The sequence below is a fragment of the Pantherophis guttatus genome, chromosome 6 (genome assembly GCF_059756535.1).
Source record: "Pantherophis guttatus breed Tessera chromosome 6, ASM5975653v1, whole genome shotgun sequence".
NCBI classification, from domain to species: domain Eukaryota; kingdom Metazoa; phylum Chordata; class Lepidosauria; order Squamata; family Colubridae; genus Pantherophis; species Pantherophis guttatus.
In genome coordinates this window covers 70,829,775-70,856,074 of record NC_142068.1, presented here as the reverse complement: position 1 = coordinate 70,856,074, position 26,300 = coordinate 70,829,775, and the positions used below count along the sequence as shown (strand labels likewise).

At 39.1% G+C, this 26,300-nt stretch overlaps 1 protein-coding gene across 2 annotated transcripts; it reads right to left on the bottom strand.

Annotated features, from left to right (window-relative positions):
• LOC117660047 (putative lysosomal acid lipase/cholesteryl ester hydrolase) lies at positions 1 to 24,478 on the bottom strand. Of its 2 annotated transcripts, none has more exons than XM_060692079.2 (10): positions 24,232 to 24,478; positions 20,479 to 20,590; positions 16,581 to 16,698; positions 14,070 to 14,268; positions 10,759 to 10,868; positions 9,761 to 9,897; positions 4,290 to 4,436; positions 3,381 to 3,452; positions 2,839 to 2,910; positions 1 to 1,106 (listed from the first exon to the last, which is right to left on the bottom strand). In XM_060692079.2, exons 2-10 carry the CDS (start codon positions 20,581 to 20,583, stop codon positions 864 to 866), a joined length of 1,203 nt encoding a protein of 400 aa, XP_060548062.2. In that variant the 5' UTR covers positions 20,584 to 20,590; positions 24,232 to 24,478; the 3' UTR covers positions 1 to 863. The 2 variants fall into 2 exon arrangements, with proteins under 2 accessions (XP_060548062.2, XP_060548069.2); XM_060692086.2 differs by having other exon boundaries at positions 24,140 to 24,270.
• Between the last annotated feature and the right edge of the window lie 1,822 nt (positions 24,479 to 26,300).

Genomic DNA, 26,300 nt, shown 5'->3' with positions numbered 1-26,300 from the left:
TTTCATTATAAAAGATCAAGAGTTTATTTCCAAGAGAACAGTCTCTTCTACACATGATATTGCCTTTAAAATGCCCACTCCCTCGAAAACACCCAAGTCTTCCAGATGTCCCAGAAAATGTAAAGCATGCATCTGTTTCCAAAACTAGGACTACAATTCAAGAAGCCTGCCCTGCAAGCCTTTTCCTACTGAAACAAACAAAAATATTTCTTCTTTCCATATTACGGAGAGGTGCACCTTTAAGTACGTGTTGCAAAATCCACAGGAGGATTTTAAGGCAGGAAATCTACTCCGTAAAAACTTTCCAAGATCATTTGTGTTTAAAGAACTAAGGTGCTTGCTTTCCAAGTGCTTCTTTTACATTTTAAGCAGACAAGGAGTGTGTGCTTTGGAATGAGCTGTCAACGTAAATTTCACAGATGTAAAATTTAAACCATTACTAGTTATCCTTATTGATTCCCTAGCCAAACTATCTAAGTGCATTTTCAAAGGGATTTGTTCCAACAAAATAAGCAAAATAAAATAATCACACACAGACAGCCATTTTTATATAGCTTTCACAACCTCGGTATCATGGACATTAGCAAGGTTCAATAAATTGTCTTTTTCCCCTAACCCTCATTTCAAAAATTATCTGAATAGTGCAAGAACAGCAGTACTGCAAGGCGTTTGGTATCATTCACTACCTATTTTTGCCTTTCCATTAAAACTGCATGAATTTAAAAAAAATTATATGACAAATGCAGTTTCCGTTTCTTAAGGTATTGCTAGAAGGCTTGTGTCAGAATAATACTATACGTAGGTAAAAAGCAAGACTTCCTTTTCACAGTGCATCAGTGTTTTGGGACTACAACTTCAAGTAATCAATGGGCATATTGAGCTTTCCGCATCATCTGAATCATATCTCTGAACATGCGCTGTGGGGCATCAAGGCCCCAGATGAAATCCAGATGTTCCCAATCTGGGATCTCCTTGTGGTATATCAAGTTTGGGATCATAGATATTAACATAGCAGCGTCCTTTTTGTCTGCCAGCCAGTCCTGGCCACCCGTCCATATAGCTGTTGGAACAAGCATCTTTTCCATTTTGTAGGGAGGTGGTATTGGCTAAGAAAGAAGGAAAAATAATGGTTAAAAAATCCAAAGAGATTCTCATCCTGATGTCACCACTGAGCAAACTGGCTGAGGTTGTAGTTTGGCAACAACTGGAAAGCCAAGGTTCTATAGATCTGTTCAACAAGTCATCTGGGATAAACTACCGTATTTTTCCATGAATAATATGCTACTTTTTCTTTAAAATATTTACTTGAAAATGGAGGGGCATCTTGTACACGGGGGTGGGGAGGAGGAGGAGGAGGAGGAGGAGGAGGAGGAGGCATGCCCCATCCCCATCCTCCAGCTCCACCGCATATGCCAGACGAGCCTCTACTTTATATGCAGCTCTATCATTCCTCTCTATTGTAGTTGTTTCCTGTATACATTGCCTAGAGTGGCCATGTGATACAGGAAACAACTATGATAGAGTTCATATCTATTGTTCCTGTGATGCATTTCCTGTTCTTGTATTACTCACTCTCTAGTAAGATGGCTTCTGCACAGTGATGGCTTGTAGTGTGCTTACTTACTCTTACTTACATGAAAAATGGGGGCGTCCTATACATGGGGGTCTCTCTCTCTCTCTCTCCCTCCCTCTCTCTCTACAATTACAAATCAGTGCCACACATTTTAGCCACTTCATTTGAAACAGGTTTCCACAGATGATTAACTCTCTAAGTAGATACAAATGGGAATATTTTTTTTGCCCAGAAAGCACAATTATAAATGGGAAAGGTGGGGGACACCTCATCATTGCCTTAGGATAAGGCCATTCACAAGAAAAATTATGTAATTGTAGACGAGGAGGTAGAGGAGGAGGAGGTGGTGAAGGAGAAGGCGGAGAAGAAGAAGAAGAGGAGGAGGAGGAAGAAGAAGCATTATTATTATTATTATTGTTGTTGTTGTTATTATTATTATTATTATTATTATTATTATTATTATTATTATTATTATTATTTATTGGTTAATCTTTAGTGAGATTCACAGCCTTTGAGGCTGGTTAATAGCTCAGCAGCTCGAGTCCTAACCAAGGACCTAGGAACTGTTAAGGTATCGTCGGAGGATGTAAGCTGTTCCGAGTAAGGTGGTTTTTTGTAGAGTCAAAATGTTCAAGTCCGGCAAATTTAGAATTATTATTATTATTATTATTATTATTATTATTATTATTATTGGTAGTCCTCGATTTATAACAGTTCATTTGGTGACCATTTAAAGTTACAACATCACCATGGTCATGTCATCTCAATTCAGACTCTATGCAACTGACTCATATTCATGACATTTGCAATGTCACATGGTCATCTTTTCTGACCTTCTGACGAGCAAAGTCAATAGGGAAGCCAGATTTACTTATCAACCATGTTACGAATTTAACAACTACGGTAATTCACTTAACGAGTGGAAAGACATGTCATAAAATGGGGCAACAATTCTCAAGGTTGACTCAGCCTTCCATCCTTTCTAAGGTAGGTAAAATGAGGACCCAGTTTGTGGGGGCAATAACCTGACTTTGTATATATATACAAAAGTATGAAGGCTATTACTTAACGCATTGTAAGCCGCCCTGAGTCTCTGGAGAAGGGTGGCATATAAATTAAAGCAAAAAAAACCAAAAACTTAACACCTGTCTCGTTTAACATCAGAAATTCTGGGCTCAATTGTGGTTGTAAGTCGAGGACAACCTGTATATTGGTGATCTGATAATACTGCAGTCTAATATGTCTCTCCCTTTGGAAATTCTTACCTGGTTATAATGAGCCATATTTTCTTTTCTGCTTCCCCAGTCAAATGCTCTGATTTCCCCAGACTTTACAACCTGAAAATAAAGTTACTTTTAAAGGTGTGTATGCCTTCAAGAATATTTATTTATTTATTCATTCATTCATTTGTTCAATTTACTGCCTTTCTGCTCTGAGGCATTTATTATATGTTGGAAGAAAAAACAAACTCTCAGGTGCAGCAATTTTCTTGTAACACTTGTTTACCCGCCCATTCCTTGAGAAATACACAGCTGTGTATATTTTCCAAAGTCTTCCCATACTGGCAGGTATCAAGGGCTTAGTGCAAATAATGGCACTGAGTAATCTTAACATCCACCTCCTGTTGAGGGAATTTCCTTTGAAGTAAGACTTCCAAAGTTCAGTTGGTCTTACTCCTAGAACAGCACGTGCAGAATTGCAACAGAGTAAAAGCTAACATTAGAATCATGACTCATAAATGCAAGCCAATAACCTAGACACCATTGTGGCAAGCATTAATCAATCAGCCTGGGAATTTCAACTCTACCTGACTCCAGTGAAGCATATTCTGGACAGATGTTCCAGCTGGGCAGTGTGTTGAATATACTTCTACACGGCTCTGAAAACCACAGTGAAATGATTAGCTAAATCTATAACCAAGTATATCAATTACTTCTTTTTAAAAATTTCATCTTAAAGGGAAAAGTGCATCAGGACTTAACATTTGGCCATTATGTCCAAATGCAATTGACCCTGGCTAATCTCGGAAAAGCTAAGAAGGGCTGATCTGACTATTTTTTGAATGAACTAGACCAGGGGTGTCAAACTCAAGGCCAGCGGGCCAAATCCAGCCCGCTAAGTGCTTAGATCTAGCCCACGGGGCCGGCCTGGAAATAGGACTGGCCCACAGTGCCTCTGCTAGCAGAAAAGAGCTGCAGCCCCCCCCCCCATTTTCGGCCTGGATGGCCTCTTGCTACCCAAAATGGGTTTTGGCCAGTAGGGTGCTGCAGGAGGCTGTCCAGGCCAAAAACAGGGCATGCGGGGGCTGCGCCTCCCCATACCCCATTTTGGCCAGCAGGGTGCTGCAGGGGGCCGTCCGTCCCATCTCCTTCCCCCCTCCCCCTCCTCCAGCCGACCTGTGGAGAATAACTAGAATGCTGATCCAGCCCGCCAAGAAATCCAGTTTGACACCCCTGAACTAGACTTATTTAGGCAAGTGAAAAACAGTTCAACTTCAGGGAATCTTTAGCATTTGAGATACACCATCTTGCCATTCTTAAGCTGGCTATGATTCTCAGTCTTTCATTACCAAATAGCTGAGATATAAGCTTAGAGAAGAGTATTTGCCTGTCCAATAACATGCACAATGTTATTTTTTTTAAAAAAATTTACAGATTAATTCATTTCATTTCAAAACAGAGTTTACACATTTAGGCTCTTTAATTCACGCTCTTACCATGTTTAGGTTTTTCTCATTAAATCCACACATGAGAAAGAAAAAGTTGCCACAAAGATCATCAAGTAAAATACGGCTGCAGATGTGGGTAGCAAACCATTTTATTAGAGCATTCTGGGGGAAAAATTGCTTCGTTCCAAACATTTCCTGCCAAAATAAGAATAGTATAACATAGGTCACTTTACTGAAAAATAAAGATGCTTCTAAATATGATTAACATAGAATCATAGGGCTGGACAATAAGTAATGGGTGGAAGATCATTCAAGAGACATCCACCCTAGAACTAAGGAGAAATTTCCTGAAAGTGAGAATAATTAATCAGTGGAAAAGCTTGCCTCCCAAAGTTTTGGATGCTCTATCACTGAAGGTGTTCAAGAAGAGACTATGCAGCCATTTATCCAGAGTGATCTAGGATTTCCTGCCATGGGCAGAAGGTAGTAGTAGTAGTAACCTCTGAAGCAGGGGTGTCAAACTCACATCATCATGTCGTCACGTGATGTATCGCAACTTTCCCCCTTTGCTAAAACAGGAGTGGGTGTGGCCAGCGTGTGACACATCCAGCCCACGGGCCGTGAGTTTGACACCCTTGCTCTACCCTATTATTCTATGTTATTGCCAAATTTACAAAACACTGACCCTGAATTTGGAAAATAAATCCATACTGTATGATTCAGTGGACAAAAAAAACCCTTGGTCACAATGCTAAAGCAGTGAGAAAATACTGTATGTGGAGGAACAGAATGAAATTACACTGAACAATAACCTTAAAGAGGAAGAAAAACTGCTGTCCTCCAATCACAACATAGAGTTACAGGCTAACCAGCATACGTCAGCAGCAGCAAACATAGAAAAGCGACACCTCCAACCTCGCAACACACCCACAGCTTCTAAACTAGATAAGAGCCTGAAGATGACAGGGTTGTGAGCCTGTCGAAACGTTGCTATAAGAAAAACTTTTAAGGTACTGGTAGGATTTTAGCTAAAGTTTTAAAGGACCTTGCAGAGTGCTCTGTAAGGATTTTTAGATGATTTTAAGCTAGGATTTTAATCAGAATTTTAAACATTTTAACTAACTTATTTAACATGACGCAGGAAAACACCCGAGATTTTAATTTTTTGCATATACACACCCGCGAAAACTTAAGACGACTATATATTCTGTATCAATGGTACCCAACACCTGATAATCTGACCAAGAAGTATAAAAGTGTTTCAAATGTCTGCTGGAAAGAAGGTACTTTTTATCATATTTGGTAGAATTAGGAAAGCAAAGAAATATTGGAGGCAGGTTTATCCTTTAATTCAGAAGATTCGTAAAACAAACATAAAACTGAAACCAGATGTTTTCTTTTAGAACTACTGAATAAAGATCTTGGGAAAAAAAATATGAACATTTATCAACTATGTTAACTGCAGCAAAAATTCCATATGCGCAAAAATGAAAGGATATGTCAATTCCTACAAAGGAAAAATAGATGGAAACGGTGATAGAGCTGCAGAGAAGAGAAAATTAACTGTTTTAATATCCAGTTTTGTTTACATTCGGGAGACTGCTTCCGGATTTTGCGTTCAAAACGGTGAGGGGTGGGGGATGAAATTTTGATTTTGGAGTTTGTTGTTAAATTTACATTTAATTTTTTAAAAAACGTTAAATTCATTTGTTGTTATAGAAATAGGTAGTATTTACTAATTATGTAGAAATAAAAAATGAGATTCTAATTTTATGTGCACTTTACTGCACCTAAAAAAAGTTGGAAGTCATTGCTTTTATTTCCTTCCCAGTTACCTTTCCCCTTTTCCCTTCTCATTTTTCCTATTAATATAATATTAAAATAATATAATATTGGGGCCAAATTATTTAATATGTTTTTTAAACTTTTTTTAAAATTTTATGGATATATGTGTTTTATTGTTGGCTGTGCATCGCCCCGAGTCCCTCGGGAGAAGGGTGGTATAAAAATTTAAATAAATAAATGAATAAATCTTTATTTCTATTTGAATTTTATATTAAGATAAACTTCAATTAAAATTTTTTAAATGCTAAACATATTACCATTGTGATTTTAATGTAGCTGAGTAAGATGATATGGCTTCATTCACATATTCTGCTAGATCTTAATGAATGGATTCACCTATGTTGGTACAAAATAAACTATTTTGAATCTTACTGCGATGAATCTACCCAGTCATTAAGAGGCCACATATCTGATTCAAGGAATGTCAATTCTCTCATTTGGGATAGAAGTACATCTACTTAAGTTAATTAAGGACATCTACTAATTTTCTTTCAATGTGGAAAACCAGAATTAAAAATATTCTTTTTATTTCATATATACTATGGCATCATAACTATGACTGTTATATCATGATTGAACTGCTCCTAGAGTTAGGAAGTTTTTCCTAATATTTAATCAGAAGTTGTCTTCCTGTAACATTCAATCTGTATTTTGGGCGGGGGGGGAGGGGGGGCTTAGAAGGGAGTCATTCTAAAAAAGAACTGACAGCATGACAGAGAAAATATTACATTTGATTTAATATACAATAGATCGTATGATTGCTTACTCTTAATAGAGCTTTCGGAGGCACTCGGGACATTTTCTGCAATGTATTCTGTATTAATTTCAGCAGATTAATCCACGTGGGCAAGATCCTCGTGGCTACTTCAGTGAAACTGAAACTGCTATCAAGTCTCTTGACTCATGCCAAGAAGATCAGCAATTACTATTTTTTTTTCAACCTGAGTAGGGTACTTCATCTTTTCAAGAAAGTTGGCAGTAGAACCTCACAGTAGTAAGAACAGGTAAAACATACAACACTCAATTCAAGTATTTTCTAGGCACTAACTCAATAGAGAACTTGGAGCAACTGAACATCTCTCGTTCTCAATCTACGACTGGCAGAATGAACCAAACCAATGCACTGGGGGACACTGTTTAAATGCTAAATGTTATAATTACAGAATCATCAAACTCTGCTTTATTTGATACATTCTGGTCCATTTTCCCACTATGGTTTTAATACTGAATTCATGGTACTTCAGAGTAAATTTTGCCCCATGACAGCATAATTAAGCTATTGGCAGCAAAGATTAACTTTTGTATTACAGGACTGGTGTTACTACTGAGAATGCCACTTAACCTCTATCTATCTATCTATCTATCTATCTATCTATCTATCTATCTATCTATCTATCTATCTATCTATCTATCTATCTATGTATAAAAGCCAAATACCACTCACTCATCACAAAATCTCCACAACTGTAAAGCGTACAAATTTGAAACCTGGCACGTATGTTTCTCTTGGCTTCTAGGTGCTCGCTAAGGATTTTTCGAAATGACCATCAGATTAGTAGTATTTCTTATTATTATTAACACGCTCTGATGCTTAGGAGTTAGATGTTCTACTCCCCCTCCCCACCTGAAAAGAACTCTGTTCCAACTGCCAATTGCCTTATATTAACGCGCATTGATGCTAAGGAATTACACATTCTACATAAATTTTCAAGCTTTAACTGTCAATTTATCAAGCCCAATCACACAGTTTTGTAACGAAGCAGGGCTATCCAGCTACTAGTATTTAATAAAACAACATGCAGAAACACGGAGTGTGCAATGTGGAACAAGTCCTGTGAAAGTAGATCACACCATTTCATTGTTTAAATTTTATCTATACAAGATTTTGATTAGCCTAATGCAGGGCTTATAAGCTTTTGTCTGCACCAGAAGAACACACTTACCACCACATTTGAGCCAGTGGTTAAGTTAGTTTTGGCCCCATTTTACAACCTTTCTTGCCAGTTTTTAAGAGAAACCCTGCAGATGTTACATTAGTAACAGTGTTGTTAAGTGAATCTGGTTTCCCCAGTTGACTTTACTTGTCAGAAGGTCACATGCCCTCAGGACACTGCAACTGTCATAAATATGGATCAGTTGCCAAGCATCTGAATTTTTGAACATGTGACCAGAGGGATGCTGCAACGATGGCAAGTGTGAAAAATGGTCATACCTGGAAGCCATCTTTTTCACTGGACCTTCAGGCCTGTCAAATTTACTACTTTGGGAAACTGGGAGGGGGGAGTGTATGGAGCCAGGGTGATAACATTCCTTTCTCAGAGAGTCAAGGACATCTTGCCCTGCACCTGGACAGTTGGAGCTGGGAGGCATCTCCAGTTAGGACAGTGTTTTGATTGGACCATGTGATGGACATGTGGGTGTTGGGCAGGGTCTTGAACTTTCCTTTGGGTGGGGAAACCTGGAAACTTTCAGATTTGGGTTTTCCCAGATGTGTCAATATGGCATCTCTAATAAAATGGAACTTTGAGGAAACTCAAGCCTCGGAGTTTTCTTTCATTGGGGGTGTTACTTGGAACCCTGACACATAAGTCACTTTTTTCAGTGCCATTGTAACTTTAAACAGTTAGTAAAAGAATGATGGTAAATTGAGAACTACCTGCAAGCTGGGACTGATAATCAGAAGAACTGCTTTCAACGTTGTTGTTTTTTCAAATACTAATCCATCCAAAATGAAATCTAATCTATAGTAGTTCACGTTTCTTAAATTAGGATTTCCCCCATTTTATACTCATTTCTGCACAACAAGGCCCCTGCAAGCAACAAGGCCAAGTAAGTAACTTTTTATAGTGCGGTGAAAGTAAGTCACCACATTATAAAAAAGATATTCAGGCTTGATTAGGGGACTGGAGGTTAAAACATACAATGAATGGTTGTAGGAACTGGACAAGGCTAGTGTAGTGAAGAGAAGGACCAGGGGAGACACGATAGCAGTGTTCCAATATTTGCCACGGAGAGGAAGGGATCAAGCTATTTTCCAAGGCACCCTAATGCCAGACAAGGAATAGTGGATGGAAACAAATCAATGAGAGATTCAACCTACAAATAAGGAGAAATTTTCTGACAGTGAGAACAATCAACTAATGGAACAGAAGTTGCCTTCAGAAGTTGTGGGAGCTTCATCTCTGGAAGCTTTAAAGAGAATGGACTGCCATTTGTCACAAATGGTGTAGGGTCTCCTGCCTGGGCAGGGGGTTGGATTAGATGACCTACAAGGTCCCTTCCAACTCTGTTAATCTGTTAAATCTGTTAATTAATCCCTAGGTGGTGTTTTGGTGGTGTTTTTTCTTTCAAAACCTCTGCTGGACAGCTTTCAATAATTTTGGGGAGGGGGTAATGGACATCTTTAAAAAGCGATTTTGGGTCAACCTCCCTCTTCCCCGCTATGGAAGGAAAAGAGGAGGACGCAGACTAGACAGCCATCATCTATGATGCCCCAGAACATCTCAAGTCACACAGGTGGTGTCTGTTTAAAACTGGGATCCTTGTTAAGACTTTTGTTCAAAGGCACGTCGGTCTTTTGTTCAAGTATGTACAAAAAGAAATGTAGTACTTAGCTACATCACCTAACATCTGCACTTTGTGGTTCAAGCAAATATTTTAAACAAAACACGTACTTTAAGTAGCAATTCGGGAATCTCTCCAAGTTTAACCAAAGCACCGGATGAAAACATTGCAGTCATAACAGGTGCCAATGCAAAAAATATGTTTATCTTTTTTGCCAACTCTGGAAAAGTTGAAAATGCTATGAAACCTGGAGGAGGGAGAAACATGAAAGACATGAATAGATCTTAAACTAGGCGTCTGAACAAAATCAGTAGGAAAACAATTTGTTGCATATTCCACAAAAGCAATTGTATTTTTTATAATTTTCAGTGTTTATAGCTAGCATCATTAAAGCAAAAGGGGACTTTCTCCGTGCCTGAAGAATGTTTTCATCCATTTTTCTTTATAAATCCAAAGCAGCTTTCAAAATGATTAAACACTCTGAAATTTGATATAAAAACCTCTTTTGCTATGCTGAAAAAAATTGATTTCTTTTTTCCCACAGGCTTCCACTAATTTCATAGGGTGTGACATTTTTAAAATAGGCAGGCAACAAACCACAAGGAGAATTTAACATATTGTGCAGACACACTATATGCCTGGGGTCTCCAACCTTGGCAACTTTGACTTGTGGACCTCAGCTTTGCTGGCTGAGGAATTCTGGGAGTTGGAAGTCCACAAGTCTTAAAGTTTCAAGGTTGGAGACCCCTGTAAGCATATATCCCTTTATAGAGTTCCACTGAAATTGGGGCATTCGTTTGGTCCAAGACATCTTTAATTCAGTCCAGAGTCATTTCAAAACTTTAGTCGTCATTCAAGCTTTCATACATAAATACTTTCCATTATTTAAAACATGTCTTTCCTAAACTAATACCCTTCAGATTACACATTCCACAAGATGCAATCATAACTCATCTGGAAAACATCAATGTAAGGAATACTGATGAAGATTATTTACCTGTATTAGGGATAATTATTATTTTATAGATAAGCATTATGACATTCAACTTCACCTACATAGCTATTAAAATTACCAGTGTAATTTTAGCAAAGTAGTTTGTTAACCTACCTATGGTGGTGCCTTGAGAATGACCAACGTAGAACAGTTGCTCTTGACCAGTTTTATTCAAGACAAAGTTTATTGAAGCCGGAATGTCATACTTAGCCATTTCATCAAAACTAAAGAGGAGAGGGAATCCATCAGAGTTACACATAACATAAAGAAGCAGGATCCATACTATCCAAGCTGCCACACATTGAAATATTATCCAGTCAATGTGAGGGAAAGATACCAGGGTTCAAGTCATATTAGGGTTCACGAGTCCTTTACTGACCTATCAAGATACTTCTGGTTTAGCTTCTTTACTTACAATGGAGATGTGGCTTGTTTTAAAAGACTAAGTCAAAGATGAAACAACTATGATGACTTCCGGTTTGATGTCGCGGCGAGACAGTCAGGGAAATAGCGGGCTTTGATGAGTCCCGCGAAAACCCCAGCTGCCGAACCACCGAACGGTCTTCGGACCGAATCCGTCTTGCAGCGACGGGGGAGAGGAACAGGCAAGTTTCTCGGAGGTCAGAGGGAACCCTCTGTGAATTGGCGGTGGGGGGCGGCAGCTGTGACAACCGGGCAAGAAAAGTGCTGGAGGAAAGTGGAGAAAGACGGAGTTCTTTGAAGCCGGGTGAGTGACAACAGCCCAGGCTTGTAACAACGTTCGGAGCATTATTAACAATTAGAAGACCCCTAGCCTAAAACAGCGGCTATGCAACAAAGGGGTTTTGGAAAATTTTTTAAAAACTACAACTTTAAAGAGACAAAGACCCGAGTAACAATTAATGGAACAAAACTAAGAGAACTAATCTGGAAATATGGTTAAAAGTCTAAACACTTTAAAAATTTGAATTGGATTTTAAAAAAGAAAAAGAAGACTTGATAATTTTTGTTTTTTAAGTTAAAAGAAGAAGAAATGGACTGGACAGTTATATAATAATAAATAAAATGGAGTCTTGCATAACTAATGTAAAATGTGGATTACAGAGAGACACACCTGGCGTAAAGAGGAACTTTGTAACCTCCTTTGGTTATGGGAAACTTTGAATTCTATAGATAAACATTACTGAACTCTGTGGAGGAGGATTTTTTTTTCCCCGTTTGCAGGCGGTTTGATTATTGTGAAAAGAAAAGAAATCTACAATGGAACTCCTACAGTTGAAATAATAATAACTTAAGTACTGGCGCAGGAACAGAAGAAAGATTAAGTGCAGCCTTAAAAGAAAAAGATTTGATATATCATGTCCGGAACCAAAATAAGAAAAGAGAATTAATTTGATTTATGAAGAACAAAATTAATAATTTGGAAAATTGAAGGAAATATATGTTTGCAGACGAGGAAATGAAGATAAAGTGATTAAAAATAAAATAAAGTAAAGATGGATTGTATTAATAGAAAGGAGGTTTTTATAGAAATTAAGAATGTTAAAAGAAATTAATTACTACATGTAAAGTTATGATAGATGCAAGAACTATGTTTTAATGTTAAAATGTTAAGGAAAAAGATAAATATGATTAATTGAAAATGTTAAAAGGAATTTATAAATATAGTTAAAGATATGTTTTAAGTAAAAACCATGTCTCAATGTTAAAATGTCATGAATGTCATGAAAAAGGATACAGAAAAATAAGATTATGTGAAAAAGCAATGCATAGATGGATGGAAATAACAAAGAAAGATTTAAGTAGAGACTGATAGTTAAACCAACTATGAATATGCGGCCAAAAAGTTACAATATGCTGAGTTGAACAGCCAAACAAAATGAATATGCTGTGTAACAGCCAAAACAAAACTGAATATGCTGTGTAACGGCAAAAAAATGAATATGCTGTGTTTAGCAGCCAAAAAGCCACAATATGCTGTATTGAGCAGCCAAACAAAAATGAATATGCTGTGTTTAACAGCCAAATAAGGAAGGGCATGCTGTGTAACAGTCAAAAAATAACAAAAGGATATGCTGTGTTCAACAGGTAAAACAAATGTTTATGCTGTGTTTAACAGTCAAGAAATAAAAATGATTGGTTTAACAACAAAGATAAAGATAATAACGCTGGGTTTCTTTAGGAAGATATAAAATGAGGTGGGATAATTAAAATGAGGAGATGTATGTTGAAAGTGATAGTTAAGATAAGATGAATAAGGTAGGTTTAATAATAAAAATAAAAAGTATAAATTTGGAGTTTAATAGTTGAGAAACCTCTCTGCATTCTGCAAGAATCATGACCAATTTTATACCCCTGTGATTTTTATTTGTATAGTCTTCCAATGATTCCATAGTTTGCTTCTCAAGATCCTGCAACCTACCCAGAAGTATATAAGCACAGGTGTTCCTCTTTACTTACTTATTTTTATTAGATACATCATGAACTCTCATTTATTTGATTTATATTCCACCTTCAGGAGCTCAAAGTGGCCTACACACCATTCACTCTTCCCATTTTTCCAAACTACAAGAACTTTGATATCTATGCAAAGAAACAGCAACTGGCTGAAAAATATCCATTGATCTTTTATAGCTGGGAATAATCTGGAATCTAGGTTTTTTTAATCCAGTGTTTCTCAATCTCAAGAACTTTTAAGATTTCTGCACTTCAGCTCCTAGCATTGCCCAAAGTGAGCTTTGGGAAAGTGCCAGGACGAAAATGTAATTGGCAAAGCTCTTTATGAAAGCAAAAGGGCTGGTTTACATATTATGGATTTGGTGAAGAAGTCATAGTTAGTTTCACCCACATAGCAGTGATTCGCCATACGAATCAAGCAATATGCATCGGCCATCATATGTCGTCCTCCTTAGATATCAGCACTAGCACCAGTTTGTCACACCGTGTGAACTATATAGATTTCATATAATGGCAATAATCAAGTGTTATCTCTTATTCCTAGCTGTGTAGTACAGCTGCAGTGCTGAGCCTTCTGTACAGAGTGAATTCTTGGTATTCTTAAACCTCCTCCTCAAGAAATTCTCTAAGTCAGAAGTGGGAAATTAATTTTCCCAAGAGGCCACATGTGAAACTGGGACTGTGGGAGAGGGCAGAACCAATAGGGCTGCCTCCACTGGCCAGACAGGGACAATTAAAGGGCTAGATGTGACTAGTGGGCTGTAGAAGCCCAGGTCTGCTCTAGGTGTATTACTCTAGCTAGGTCTCCTGCTTTAGATTAGCAGTTTAGCAGTTCTCACTGACACCATCTATAATATTATACTTACATATGCACACGCACACACATACACTTTCATTAATAAAGTTATAAAAAGCAGGCACATGGCACATAAAAGGATAGGTAAAGGGGCAAAACCAAAGAAGTCCTAATGTTTAGTAAATTTGTCTACCTGAACATCCAGTATTCTTTTTGCTTTGTGGTATAATTGACGTGTTTTCGGGACCAAGTGTTTCCTCTGCTGTTCCCTAACCAAACATCAAAACCAGCATCAGCTAGCACAAAACCCAGGCTGTTATAGTCTAGGTTAGTCACCCAGTTACTGCCATCAGCAAGTAAGCCATGTTGCAGAAACACCGCTGGTCTTGGTTCTGAAAGGGAAGCATTTTACAAATAGTTAGAAGCAGAACAAAAACATCCTCTCCTAAGGCAAGAAAGTTTTCCACAGCTGTTTGTGGATTTGTGTACAAATGCCTTTCTTTGAACGACAGCAGATTCGATGCATAAATACATTGATGCTAATGTAATCTCTTCAAAGAGATTCCCAAAAGGAGATTCTCCAAAGTACCTGAGGGTAGAACAAGAAGCAATGGGTGGAAACTAATCAAGGAGAGAAGCAACCTAGAACTAAAGAGAAATTTCCTGACAGAACAATTAATCAGTGGAACGACTTGCCTCCAGAAGTTGTGAATGCTCCAACACTGGACGTTTTTAAGAAGAGATTGGATAACCATTTGTCTGAAGTGGTGTAGGGCTTCCTGCCTAGCAGGGTGTTAGACTAGGAGACCTCCAAGATCCCTTCCATCTCTGTTATTCTATTCTGTTCTAGATAGTGAGATGGGTGGCCTATAAATGGGTGGCATATAAATTTAGTAAAAAAAAATAATTCTACCGTACTATTGCTGCCATAATGCTTCAGATTGCAAGATCTTTCAGCTTCTTAAAGGTATGGCAAATTAAATAAATGCAACCCAGCAGGAAATCTCAGTTCTTGTTTTTGAGGTTGGATATCTTCATCAGTGATGTCAAGCCTTGAGGCTAATTTGGCTTCTTGAGTTTTCCTGCTTCTCTGTACAATATAAAAAGGAGACCTACCCATCCCAATTCTTTTCTATGAGATCATTTGCAACCATCTCGGCAGTTGATGGTTATCCGGTCCACTACTTTCTCTAAAAATTTAGTAACTCTAGGACATTGTAAAAACATGTGTTTTAAAGTATTGTCTTTATTACATCTCCAACAAAATTCTGTCTCATACAATCCTTCTCTTTTTTAAAATTCTTCTGTAGCCCACCCTCCTCCTCCTTCCACCCTCAGGTTGATTGATTGATATGCTCAGCTGAATTATGTACCATGCTGAGGGGCTGAAGAACTGGCTCAGGTGCCCTTTAAACTTAGGTTGTTTTTGTTGGTGGTGATGTTTCCACCTGGTTTGTTATTCTGCCATCCCTACCCTCTTTTATCCTTTTCATTTTTATTATCATATTTTAAATTATTATTTAGCATATGCTGACAGCATAACAGAAGAGAAGTAAACAAATATACACAGTCCACATAATTGTATATAAAACTTCTATGGAGATTCGGCAGAGGTCTCATAACTGGATGTCCAATCCAGCTATCCAGGCATTGCTTCGTGCAGATCTTCTAGGAAACCAGAGAATACACGTTGTGTGCAATCTTGCCTAATATGTTTAATACTTTGCATATTGGCCCCAGAATCACAACAAGGGGGATCTTTCCATCCCCACTGATATAGGGTAGAGCAAGGGTGTCAAACATCCAGTGTCACATTGCCGTCACGTGATGTTTCACGATGTTTTTTTCCTTTGCGGAGCTGGGGTGGGCGTGGCCTGAATGTGATGCATCCGGCCCATGGGCCGCCAGTTTGACAACCCTGGGGTGCAGTCTCTTCTTCCAATATCACCCCTAATTCTCTTCAGTTACAACCGGAGAGAGCGAGGCAAGTCAAAATCAGATGACTTGGTAGAGGGATTACGAATGGTCAAGCCACAAGAAGGTACCTTTGTTTTAAATTGGCAGCCCCCAACCTTTTGGGTACCAGGGACTGGTTCCTTGGAGAGAGGATTTTCCGTGGGGCAGAGAGGACATAGTTTCACATGCCTGCATCCCACAGATAGTGCTTTGCTTATGTGCGTGGCCCAGCTTCTGCCATGCCGGGGACCAGTGTCATTCCACAAATCAAGGAATGGGGCCCCCTGTTTTAAATCATTTGTAAACCACCCAGAAATCCTGAGAGTTGGGCGGCATATAAATATGTGAACCTAATCACAAATTCATGAATTAGCTTGAGTCCCTCTTCTGGCAGCCCCTGAGATATCAGAACACTGCTATCATGTCACCCCTAGTCCTTCTTTTCGTTAAATTAGACATACCCAATTCCAGCAACCAACTCTTTGATGAGTGAATTTTTTTCATTCTATCAGGTTTTTTTTTTCTTATTTGGCACAAAGATCAGCACTAAGTAGAATTCTGGCCATTCCATTTCAACAGTTCACAAGTGTCTCTTGGACTAATGTTCTTATTGAACTGAACAGAGTAATTAAACAAATTAAAATATATTGGGAATAGGAAACAACACTTTAACAAGGACAGACAATATTTATAAATGATTTATAGACTTTCATAATACTCTATTATCTGTTTACAAACATATACTTACCCTTGGTTTTCTGACTTAATTTCCCATAAGGAATTCTATTAATATCTAGGTAATATCCATCATCTGTCACCACCTCATATTCCTCACTGGGATATCCTCTGAATAAAATAAGTTCACTCTAAAAGAGAAACAAATCAAAGATAGTTGATTATTAAGTTATTCTAAAGCTCCTAGGCCAGCCTTCACCTATTTAATGTTCTCAAGATGTTTTGGACTGCTATTCCTGGTATTGCAAACTTTTAGCAACACTAGCTAGGAATTTTGGTGAGTTTGTTGGCTCAAAATATCTAGAGAGGCTGAAAAAGGCTGGCCTAGATATTTTATTTCTCTTCCCTAAACACAAATCATTCAAAAAGCAAATTCTAAATATCAAAGGACGAAAAAAAGTCACAATGTAGATTTTATGGTAAACATGAAAAAAGTTCCCTTAATGTGCAAACCAGCTATTGCTGTAACTGTCAGATGACCAACGAACCAAAATAAAGCAATAAAGCTGAAGCAATTCATCTCTGTATCTGATAAGTAGCTTGGGTAACTATCCACTTGCTTCAATGTTCACAATTGCTTAACAATGGTTTAGCAACTCCAAAGAAGGCCCAAATGCCACTCTATATACCTACTGGTAGTAATGTGGTTTGAATGCAGGATTGCAGGCCAACTCTGCCCACAGCCTGGGTTTCGATCCTGACAGGGCTCAAGATTGACTCAGCCTTCCATCCTTCCAAGGTCGGTAAAATGAGGACCCAGAATGTTGAGAGCAATAGGCTGCCATTGTGAACCGCCCAGAGTGTGCTGTAAAGCATTATGGTGCTTTACATAGAGTACTATTGCCAACAGTCCAACTAGCAGACACCCAAAAAAGCAGGCACTCTTGGAAACTTCAAAATTCCAAAGGTGAAACTTTTGAGTACACCATTTTGGCACTGAGGAATTAAAACCAGGTTTAATTCAGGGTTAACCTCAGGGTTTTTCCAGCACAATACTCTATGGTTGGATTTTCCCTTCTTCCCACCCATCATGATGACACTGTGTAATAATGAATAAGGTAATTCATTACCAGTGTAATAATTTTGTTTTGCCTTTGTTGGCACCTGCAGTAGTGACCTTGGTGTGTCTCGGTTCACACAGTCTATTCTTGAAGCGTTTGCATTCTTTCTCACCCATTCCTCCTCCTAATTCTTTGGTAAGTTGAATAGCAGTAAGTGGTTAACTGGTTCAGAAGTGATTCAAACTTGACAGCTATTACTATTCTATTGTTACTGATCAACACAGATATGATAGATAGCCATGTATATATCCAAACATATTTTCTGGATTACCGTAACATGAGCCACCCTTGAAAAGCATCCAAAAGTAACTACTGCTGCCAAATGTGATAGCTACTCTACAAAAATGTTTATATTGAAAGATTTGGACTGCTTGCCAAGTGATTACAATAGCACTTAGCACTTAAGACTTATACGGTATACCGCTTTACAGTGCTTTACAGCCCTCTCTAAGCGGTTTACAGAGTCAGCATCTTGCCCCCAACAATTTGGCTCCTCATTTTATCCACCTCAGAATGGTGGAAGGTTGAGTCAACCTTGAGCCTGGTGAGATTTGAACTGCCAAATTGCAGGCATCTGGCAGGGAAAAGTAGCCTGTAGTATTGCATTCTAACCACTGCGCCACCGTGGCTTAAACAAGCAGTTTAAGATATTGCCCCAAAAACATGTAGACATGTTGAGACATGTAGATGTAGAGAAGTACCAATAATTGTTTCTCTGGCAGGTGAGTCTCTAATCACTGGCACTGATCTTCATTCATTCAACATTGAGGAAACCTGAAAAGCTTTTTATTTATTTTTATCCCACCTTTATTATTTTTATAAGTGACTCAACGCAACAAACGTACCTTTATAGTCCCTTCTCATCCTATTTTCCCCACAATAACATCTCTGTGAATGGGTTGGGCTGAGAGAAAGAGACTGGCCCAAAGTCATCCATCCAGCTTTCATGCCTAAATCAGGACTGGAACTCGGTCTTCTGGTTTCTAAATTGGTATCTTAACCACTAGACCAAAGCTGCACTATTTAGGCAGGGCTTTTGTTAATTTCAGTAGCAATTTTTATAGTCTGTTATTAACTCTATAGATTCTGTCATTTTAATTCATTTTTTAAGTTAGCCACTTTGATACTTGATAGAATAGGAAGGCGAAGTATATATGAATTAAAATCAGGAATCTGAAGTCAACCCTTCACACAAACTAGAGAAAATCTAACCAGGTATCAGAGTCTAATGCTTTCTCCCAGTCTTATTTTAGTACTGGAAGATTTTAGCTCCTTCCTTGAAAAGCTTCTTTTCTTTAAAGCTTAGCAATTGGAGTAAATAACTTTTTGGTGATCAACCTTAATGATTATGGAGGGTTAAGGATGGCAATTGATAGGATGTCAATGCAAAAGACATGAAGTTAAATTTAGGGGTTTCTGCCGATCAAGAAGAAGGTGGCTGTGACAAAATAAACAAAGCTTGGGCTGTTTTTATGAGCATGTTGGGAAGGACCTTCAACCACATTATCATGCCCATCATCTTGAACTTTCTGTCTGCGCCCTGAAGATAATCCTTTATTTATTTTCTTGGTTTTCTTCTAAAATTGTCCTTTACACTTGCTGTAAAGCAAGTGATAAACATAAACAATTATTTTTGGTTTTTGAACCTTATGAACTTCTTTCAGATTTGTTTTTTCAGATTTACCCTTTATTGGTTTCAAAAAAATATATTATAAAATATAATCCAGTAGAAATTCTTTCCTTTCTGTTTGAAAGCTTGTAAATTGACTTCCTTATATTTTAGGGCTAATTTCCCTCTTTCTGCTTTCTCAAAATACCTAGAGAGGTTGGAAAAGACAGGCCTAGAAATTTTATTTCACTTATCTCAGAACATATAAAATAGCAAGTTCAATATACAAAAGAATGGGGGGAAATCACAAAGTATTTTTTAAATGGAACATTAAAAAGTTCTATTAATACGTAAATCAGCGTACCATTACAAACGTCATGTGATTGTTGAACTAACACTAAGCAATAAAGCTGAAGCAATTCATTTCTGTATTTAATCAATAGCTTTGGCAACCATCATCTCGATTCAACCTTCACAGTTGGCTAATGTTTATCAACTGTAGAGAGGGCAGTGCCCAAAGCCACTCTATGTATCTATTGTACAAGACAGATATAATGGGAGTCATGTACGCATCCAATCACATTGTCAAGATTGATCGTCCTGCTCTAAGGGGGTCAGACTTACGTGTGGATATAATATCCATGGTGAACATATTGACTTTCGGCTTACAGTGAAAAATCAAGGAAATTCCTGGAGGCCTGGACTTGGATTGTTTGTGACAACACAACAATTCCAGACTGATAGCCCTTTTAATACCATTCCCAGTAGGGTGGATCAAACATTTCAATTTTCAACTTCCAAACATTACGGGTGCTCAAAAGTTGTGACATGCCTGGGGGATTGTAAAGATATTTTGGTTACTTTAATATAATTTAGATGTGTTTGGTAAGTAACTACACAAATATCATAACTTTTTAACATTTTGTTTGTTTCATTTGGCTCTGCCTCTTCCTCTCCTACATGTTTGCCCTTTTGGGATATGTATCTCACAAGAACTCAGCTGAGCACTGAGCATTAATGCCCTTTACAAATTCTGCATTTTATTGTATTGTTTTACTTTACGTGTTATAAACTGCTCCCAACTGGGGAAAATTTACTTAAGAGCAGGGTGTCATGTTTTTCCTCTGAAGGCCAAATTTTCAGCGAAGAACAAACTTCATGAAAAGATTGGCCGCAAAATAAATATGCAGTACCAATCACTGAAACGGTCTGAAATCGAAGTGATAATAATAACAACTTACAACGTTCATGTATGCTTCTGGATCCACGCCTCTTTTTCTTCCTTCAAGTACTGATGAATTTACCAGGCCTTGGAACAAGCTCACTGCGATTATTAGCAGCCACATCTTATCTCTACCAGGAAAAAAAAAAAGGTCATCTCATCAGCACAAATATGCAGGTCTATCCCATCACAAACACTACAGTAATACACTAGTAATAATGAACCTCCTCCAACACCAACATTAAGACTGTGAAGCTGCAGCTCTCTCATGTTCTACACAGAAAAAGGAGATGAAAGCAGCTTAAACTAATTTATACTCAGCTGATACTCAGAGCTGTGGCAAAAAAATAAATAAATAGTATTTGCCTAGAACAGAAAAAAAATATATGCTCCATTATAGTTAAAGGCTGTGGAATTCTAGGAATTGAAGTCCAGACCGCTTAAAGTAGCTGAGACTGAAAAACATTGAACTAGAACACTATGATCTTTCCATTACTTCTTTTGCCTCTGATCAATCTTCTCTTATCATTGGCTTCAATACAGCTAATTGTCCTCATTAATCTCTGACAGAGAGAGAAACAGTGAAGTAATCCCAGTGAATTGTCATTTAGGCCAGAGGCTCTCAATCTTTTGGGCACCAGGTTCTGTGGAGAAAGGTTTTTCCACGGACTGGAGGAGGCCTGGTTTCCCGAGCTGTCTGTATCCCACAGATGGGGTTTCACTTGTTTATGTGGCAAAGTTTCTAGCATGAAGTAGTCCATGGAACGGGGGTTGGAGACAGGGGTGAAATCCAGCAGGTTCTGACAAGTTCTGGAGAACCGGTAGCGGAAATTTTGAATAGTTCGGAGAACCGGCAAATACCACCTCTGGCTGGTCCCAGAGTGGGGAGGGAATGGGGATTTTGCAGTATCTTTCCCCTGCCATGCCCACCAAGCCACAACATGCCCACCAAGCCACAACACGTCACAACAAACCACGCCCACAGAACCGGTAGTAAAAATAACTGAATTTCACCACTGGTTGGAGACCCCTGACCCAGGTCATAAGGTACAGCATTAACTGAACAGCTTTCTTTCTTCGTTTTATATCTTGTTTTTCCTCATGGAACTCAAGACAAATTACACAGCACTCCCTTCTCTGATTTTTCCCTACAACAACCCTATAAGCTAGGTTTGGCTGATTGACCTAGTTACCCAAGATTTCAATGGCTAAGGGGGACTAGAATCTGCACTGCCTGGTTCTACTAATACACCGTAACTGCTACACCACAGTGCAGTACTGTCATTACAAAGCAATAACATATCGCGTACACTCACATATCATCTCAATGACTGCTACCAGTTTCCAGTTACTAGATATTAAAAGTTTCGGGGGGTGGGGGGAAGAAACATTAACATCACCACAAATCCATGTTACTTATCTAAACATTTGCAGTGTATGTAGGGTTTTCAGTGTATGTATCAAAAACTGAAGTTGCCAGGAACACAAGATCAATATCAGAACAGATAAATTGGCCTCCACCTGTTGAAAATCTAATTTAAAAAAGCAACTTGTATATAGCTTGGCTGAATTTTTAAAAGATAAGTAAAGTTGGATCCAACTACATGGACATAGCAATAGCAATAGCACTTAGACTTATATACCACTTCACAGTGCTTTACAGCCCTCTCTAAGCAGTTTACAGATTCAGCACCAGACCATTAGGAAACCTCAGGAATGAAAGTTAAACTGGGAAGTTAAAAACCCAGCAAAGCAAAAAGCAAAAACAAACTATTTTCACATTGTTATAAAGTCTTCCATCAGTCAACAAGAACTGAATTCAATTCTAGGGAATTGGGGTCTATTATTGCACAATTTCCAGTGTCTCACTTTTACTGTGCTACAGAGAATTTTGGTCTGATCCAGCCTGGTCCTTGTACTTTTTTCCTAATTCTAATTCTATATAGAAATTGCAAGTTCACATCTTGAATTGTAATAATCACATACAGCACCATTTATGCAGTGGGTGGTGGGGGAAGACAAGACTGCTCAGGAAAATCTCTACATTTGTAAAAGCAACACCCACCTACCCAAAAGGGGGTAATTAGAGTATGGAGCAGTGTAAAACTCCAAAAATAGCTCAAGACATAGTGAGTGCGAAAAGTCTCAAGAAGACGCTTTTAAGAGAGAAAAAAAAGAGTACAAACTGAGCTGAAATGAAGCACAATCACCAGGACTGTGGTGTTTTTCAGAAGATAAAATTGAAACAAGTGATAAAACACTTGTTCATTTCTTATTCAAAGAGGATGTCATTCAATGGTGGAGCTACCTTTCCTCCAGAACGCCTGTTCCTTATTTTGGTGGGGGAGAGGCAGCATTTCATAAGTCTCATGACAGGCTTAAGTCACCTGCCCCCATAAAAGTCACTTCCATATTACTGCTGAAAATGGAAAATATATTAAAAAGAGGAACCCAAAGGATTCTGATTGAGACACACTGTTCTCCTTCTGCAATAAAAACGCCAAAAGACCCAAGTTAGAAAACGAACCAGTCTCCGTAGATACTAAGAGGTGCACACAAAGAATGCAGCTCTGGTCTTAAAAATATTTGCAGAGCAGTAATTTCCCATCTTTTCAAGTTTATGTATTCAATACTGGTCTTTCAATTGCTGTCTCAGGCTGTACAGAGTATCATACTGCCATTGAGCCGGGATGGGGCAGTGGTTAATCCAGGCTACTTCTGGCTACCAGCAGTTCCAGGCTCACCAGGCTCAAGGTTGATTCAGCCTTCCACCCTTCCGAGCTCAGTAAAACTAGGACCCAGATTGTTGGGAGCGATATGCTGACTCTGTAAACCACTTAGAGAGGACTTTGAAGCATTGTATATAAGTCTAAGTGATATTGCTATTATTTTTATCTCATTGAATTAACAGGATTAGTTGATTAGTTGATTACAGAAAGAGAGCCACTTCGACTATAAAGGGAGAAGAATCTCTGTGCATGATTAATTCCAACATTCCTTTTGCTGCTGATATTTGCCTTCGGTCCTTTTCTAAATCACCACTGACATACATCTAAAGGCCCAGATCCTTTGCCACAAAGCTCATTCCATGAAGCTCATGCCACATTAAAGTCTGTAGAGATTCTCAGTCATTCAGGTCATGGTTGTCCCAAAAGTGTTTTTTTTTCAGGAGGCAACTTGACTTTGTTTTTCTTTTGAAGACGCTTCTCTTCTCATCCAAGAAGCTTCTTCAGCTCTGCCAGGACAGTGGGGAATGGGAGGATTTAAAGGAGGCAGACTACCAGCTGTCTGCAAGGAATATAAGCCCTTCCATTGCCCCCTGTCCCGGCAGAGCTGAAGAAGCTGCCTGGATGAGAAGCGAAGCGTCTTCAAAAGAAAAAACAAGAAAGCCCAGGTGCCTCCTGAAAAAAAAGCACCTGTGGGACATGCCAGATTTAAGTTTATTAACCTCTCCAAAGAAGGCATTTTAACCCGACGGAAAATACCCGTTTCCGAACCACCCTTCCCGCATCCCATTTTCCTGGAAAGCATCACTGGATCCCCAATATATGCAATGATTTGATCGGGGTTTTCCCTCAAGTCATGCCCTGGAGCCCTGCAGCGTTGAGTACTCCTTTCTTTCCCACGGCCCGCTTCCACTACATCTCCCAGAATCCCCAGCCCAGCACAAGAAGCCTCACCCCAAAGGCTACTCCGAGTCCTTCCTTAAATATCCCGGCAATATCCCTCCAAGCTTCCCGGCCCAGGAGGAAAAGTGCAGCAAGAAACTCACCGGGAAGCGACGGGAAGGCGAAGGCAGGGAAGGAGAAACCTCGCCCGCTCTGACTCCGGTTTTTTTTTTTTTTTTTCTTAGCGCTCCTCCCCGGCATCGCAATACAGGGAAACCACGCCTCTCAGGCTATGCGTATTGCCCAATCAGCGTTCCCGGGGAGAAAGTATCCCCCCCCCCCAAATAACAGGGACCGGAGCGGGGAGCATCGCTCGCCTGCCGTCTCTTCGCGCGTCGCCTCCTTTCTTGCGCTTTTTACGCAGCGCTGCTGGTGCAAGAAGCGCAAAAGCGCTTCCTGGAAGCGACGGGAACGTTTTAACCTTGACGCCAGGCTTCTGCGAAGAGACGGAAAGAGGGCAGCGGTCTCCTTCAGCAGCGAAGAGAGCAACTGGCGCTCTCGGGCTCCAAGAGCCTGCCACATACATACAGGCAGTTCCTCCATTTACAACAGGCTCCTTCAGTGACCGTTCAAAGTGACTACAGACTCGGGACTGAAAGAAGTGACTTGTGATCATTTTTCACGCTTACCACCTTGGTGGTGTTATAAACAGCGCACATTCGCATATGGAACTACCCGAGACCACAACTTGAAAGCAGCAAAGAGGTTTATTCACGTATTTGCAAACGGGTGCTCAGAAAGTGGACACTGAACAAAGCATTCATGAGCTTTTATCCCCTTACACAAGTTCATTTCCCCCTTTTCCTTTTTTTTTTTTATTGAAACAGTTTTACAAACACAAATTTTCCCATTTCCCCCCACTTCCCTCCCTAACCCCTAACCCTCCCCTCCTCCCATGACTTCCCCAAGGTGACATTATATTATATCATACTTTACCACCCTTCTATTCTCCCCCCTGTGTACTATACATTTCTACATAACAATAAACTATTTTACCCCCTATATACTATACATTTCTACACAACATTCAGCTAAAAGCTATCTGGTACTTCCTAGTTTGATATTTATTCTGCACATAATCTATCCATTCCCCCTTTTCCTTTTTGACACAGCCTCCTATTTTCTTCTAGAAGCCCCCTCCACCTTAACAGAAAAATGACTGGGCTAAGAGATGACCATTAAACGTCTGTGATTGAGGAGGGACTAGAACTTGTTTCTCACCAGTGCAAGCCACTACCTTAACTGCTACACCACACTGGCTGTCAGCAAGCCCCAATCCTTAAATTTGCTTCTTAAAATACAACAGCTTGTGCTCACCCTACTGGAAGGTATCTGTCAAGCTTCAAAGCCCGCTTTTTGCTGTTGCAACTATTATCGCATCTCAGCTTGTCAACAAACTATGGGGGGCGGAGGGGCAGGAAGGGGGTCTGAACGTAGGTTTCAGATATCGAGATGCCAAATGTGAGAACCAAGGACATTTCGGCAGGTGTTTATCAGAGCCAGAAAGACTTTCTCACAACAATACCAGGAGTCTCAGTTGGACAATGTGACCAGCTTTAATTGTAGAGGGGCAGAAACTGAACTTTGATTAGGTGGGTTTACGCGAGAAATAGCCAGATCTGGTTTTGCCCTCATCGGTGCCGAAATGATGTGCTCAATATTAAGTTTTCCATTAAGAGATTGAATCCTCTCGGTCATGCTTACTTTGGTTGGGTTCGTCAGTCAGAAACTTGACAGTATCATGTCCTGGAGATCTAAACATAACAGATAAAAGTCTTCAAATGTATGGTCAAGTCAAGTTTTCCATATGGTACCCTCTACAGAAGGTGACTTGAGGTTCAGTGCCCATAATCTCCCGACTAGCAATTCATATGGCCAAGAATTGTAGGTATGGAAGAAAGGGAAAAACTTTATAAATAGAATAAAATCTGCTATAATAAGATTAAGATTCCTTGTTTTGGATGTACTCTACTACGAAGGAAACATGATTTCTTTCAAGCATTCCCAATTGTAATCTTCATCTCTTTAGCTGCTGAATTTCATAGAATTAAACAAAAACAAATCAGAACAATTGTCCTGGCCGTTTCTCTATAGCCCACCCTCAATGAAGAGAAGTCGAAGTATTTTTAGGAACACAAATTGCAAAGAGTTGCCAAACTGATTTCTCCTTTCC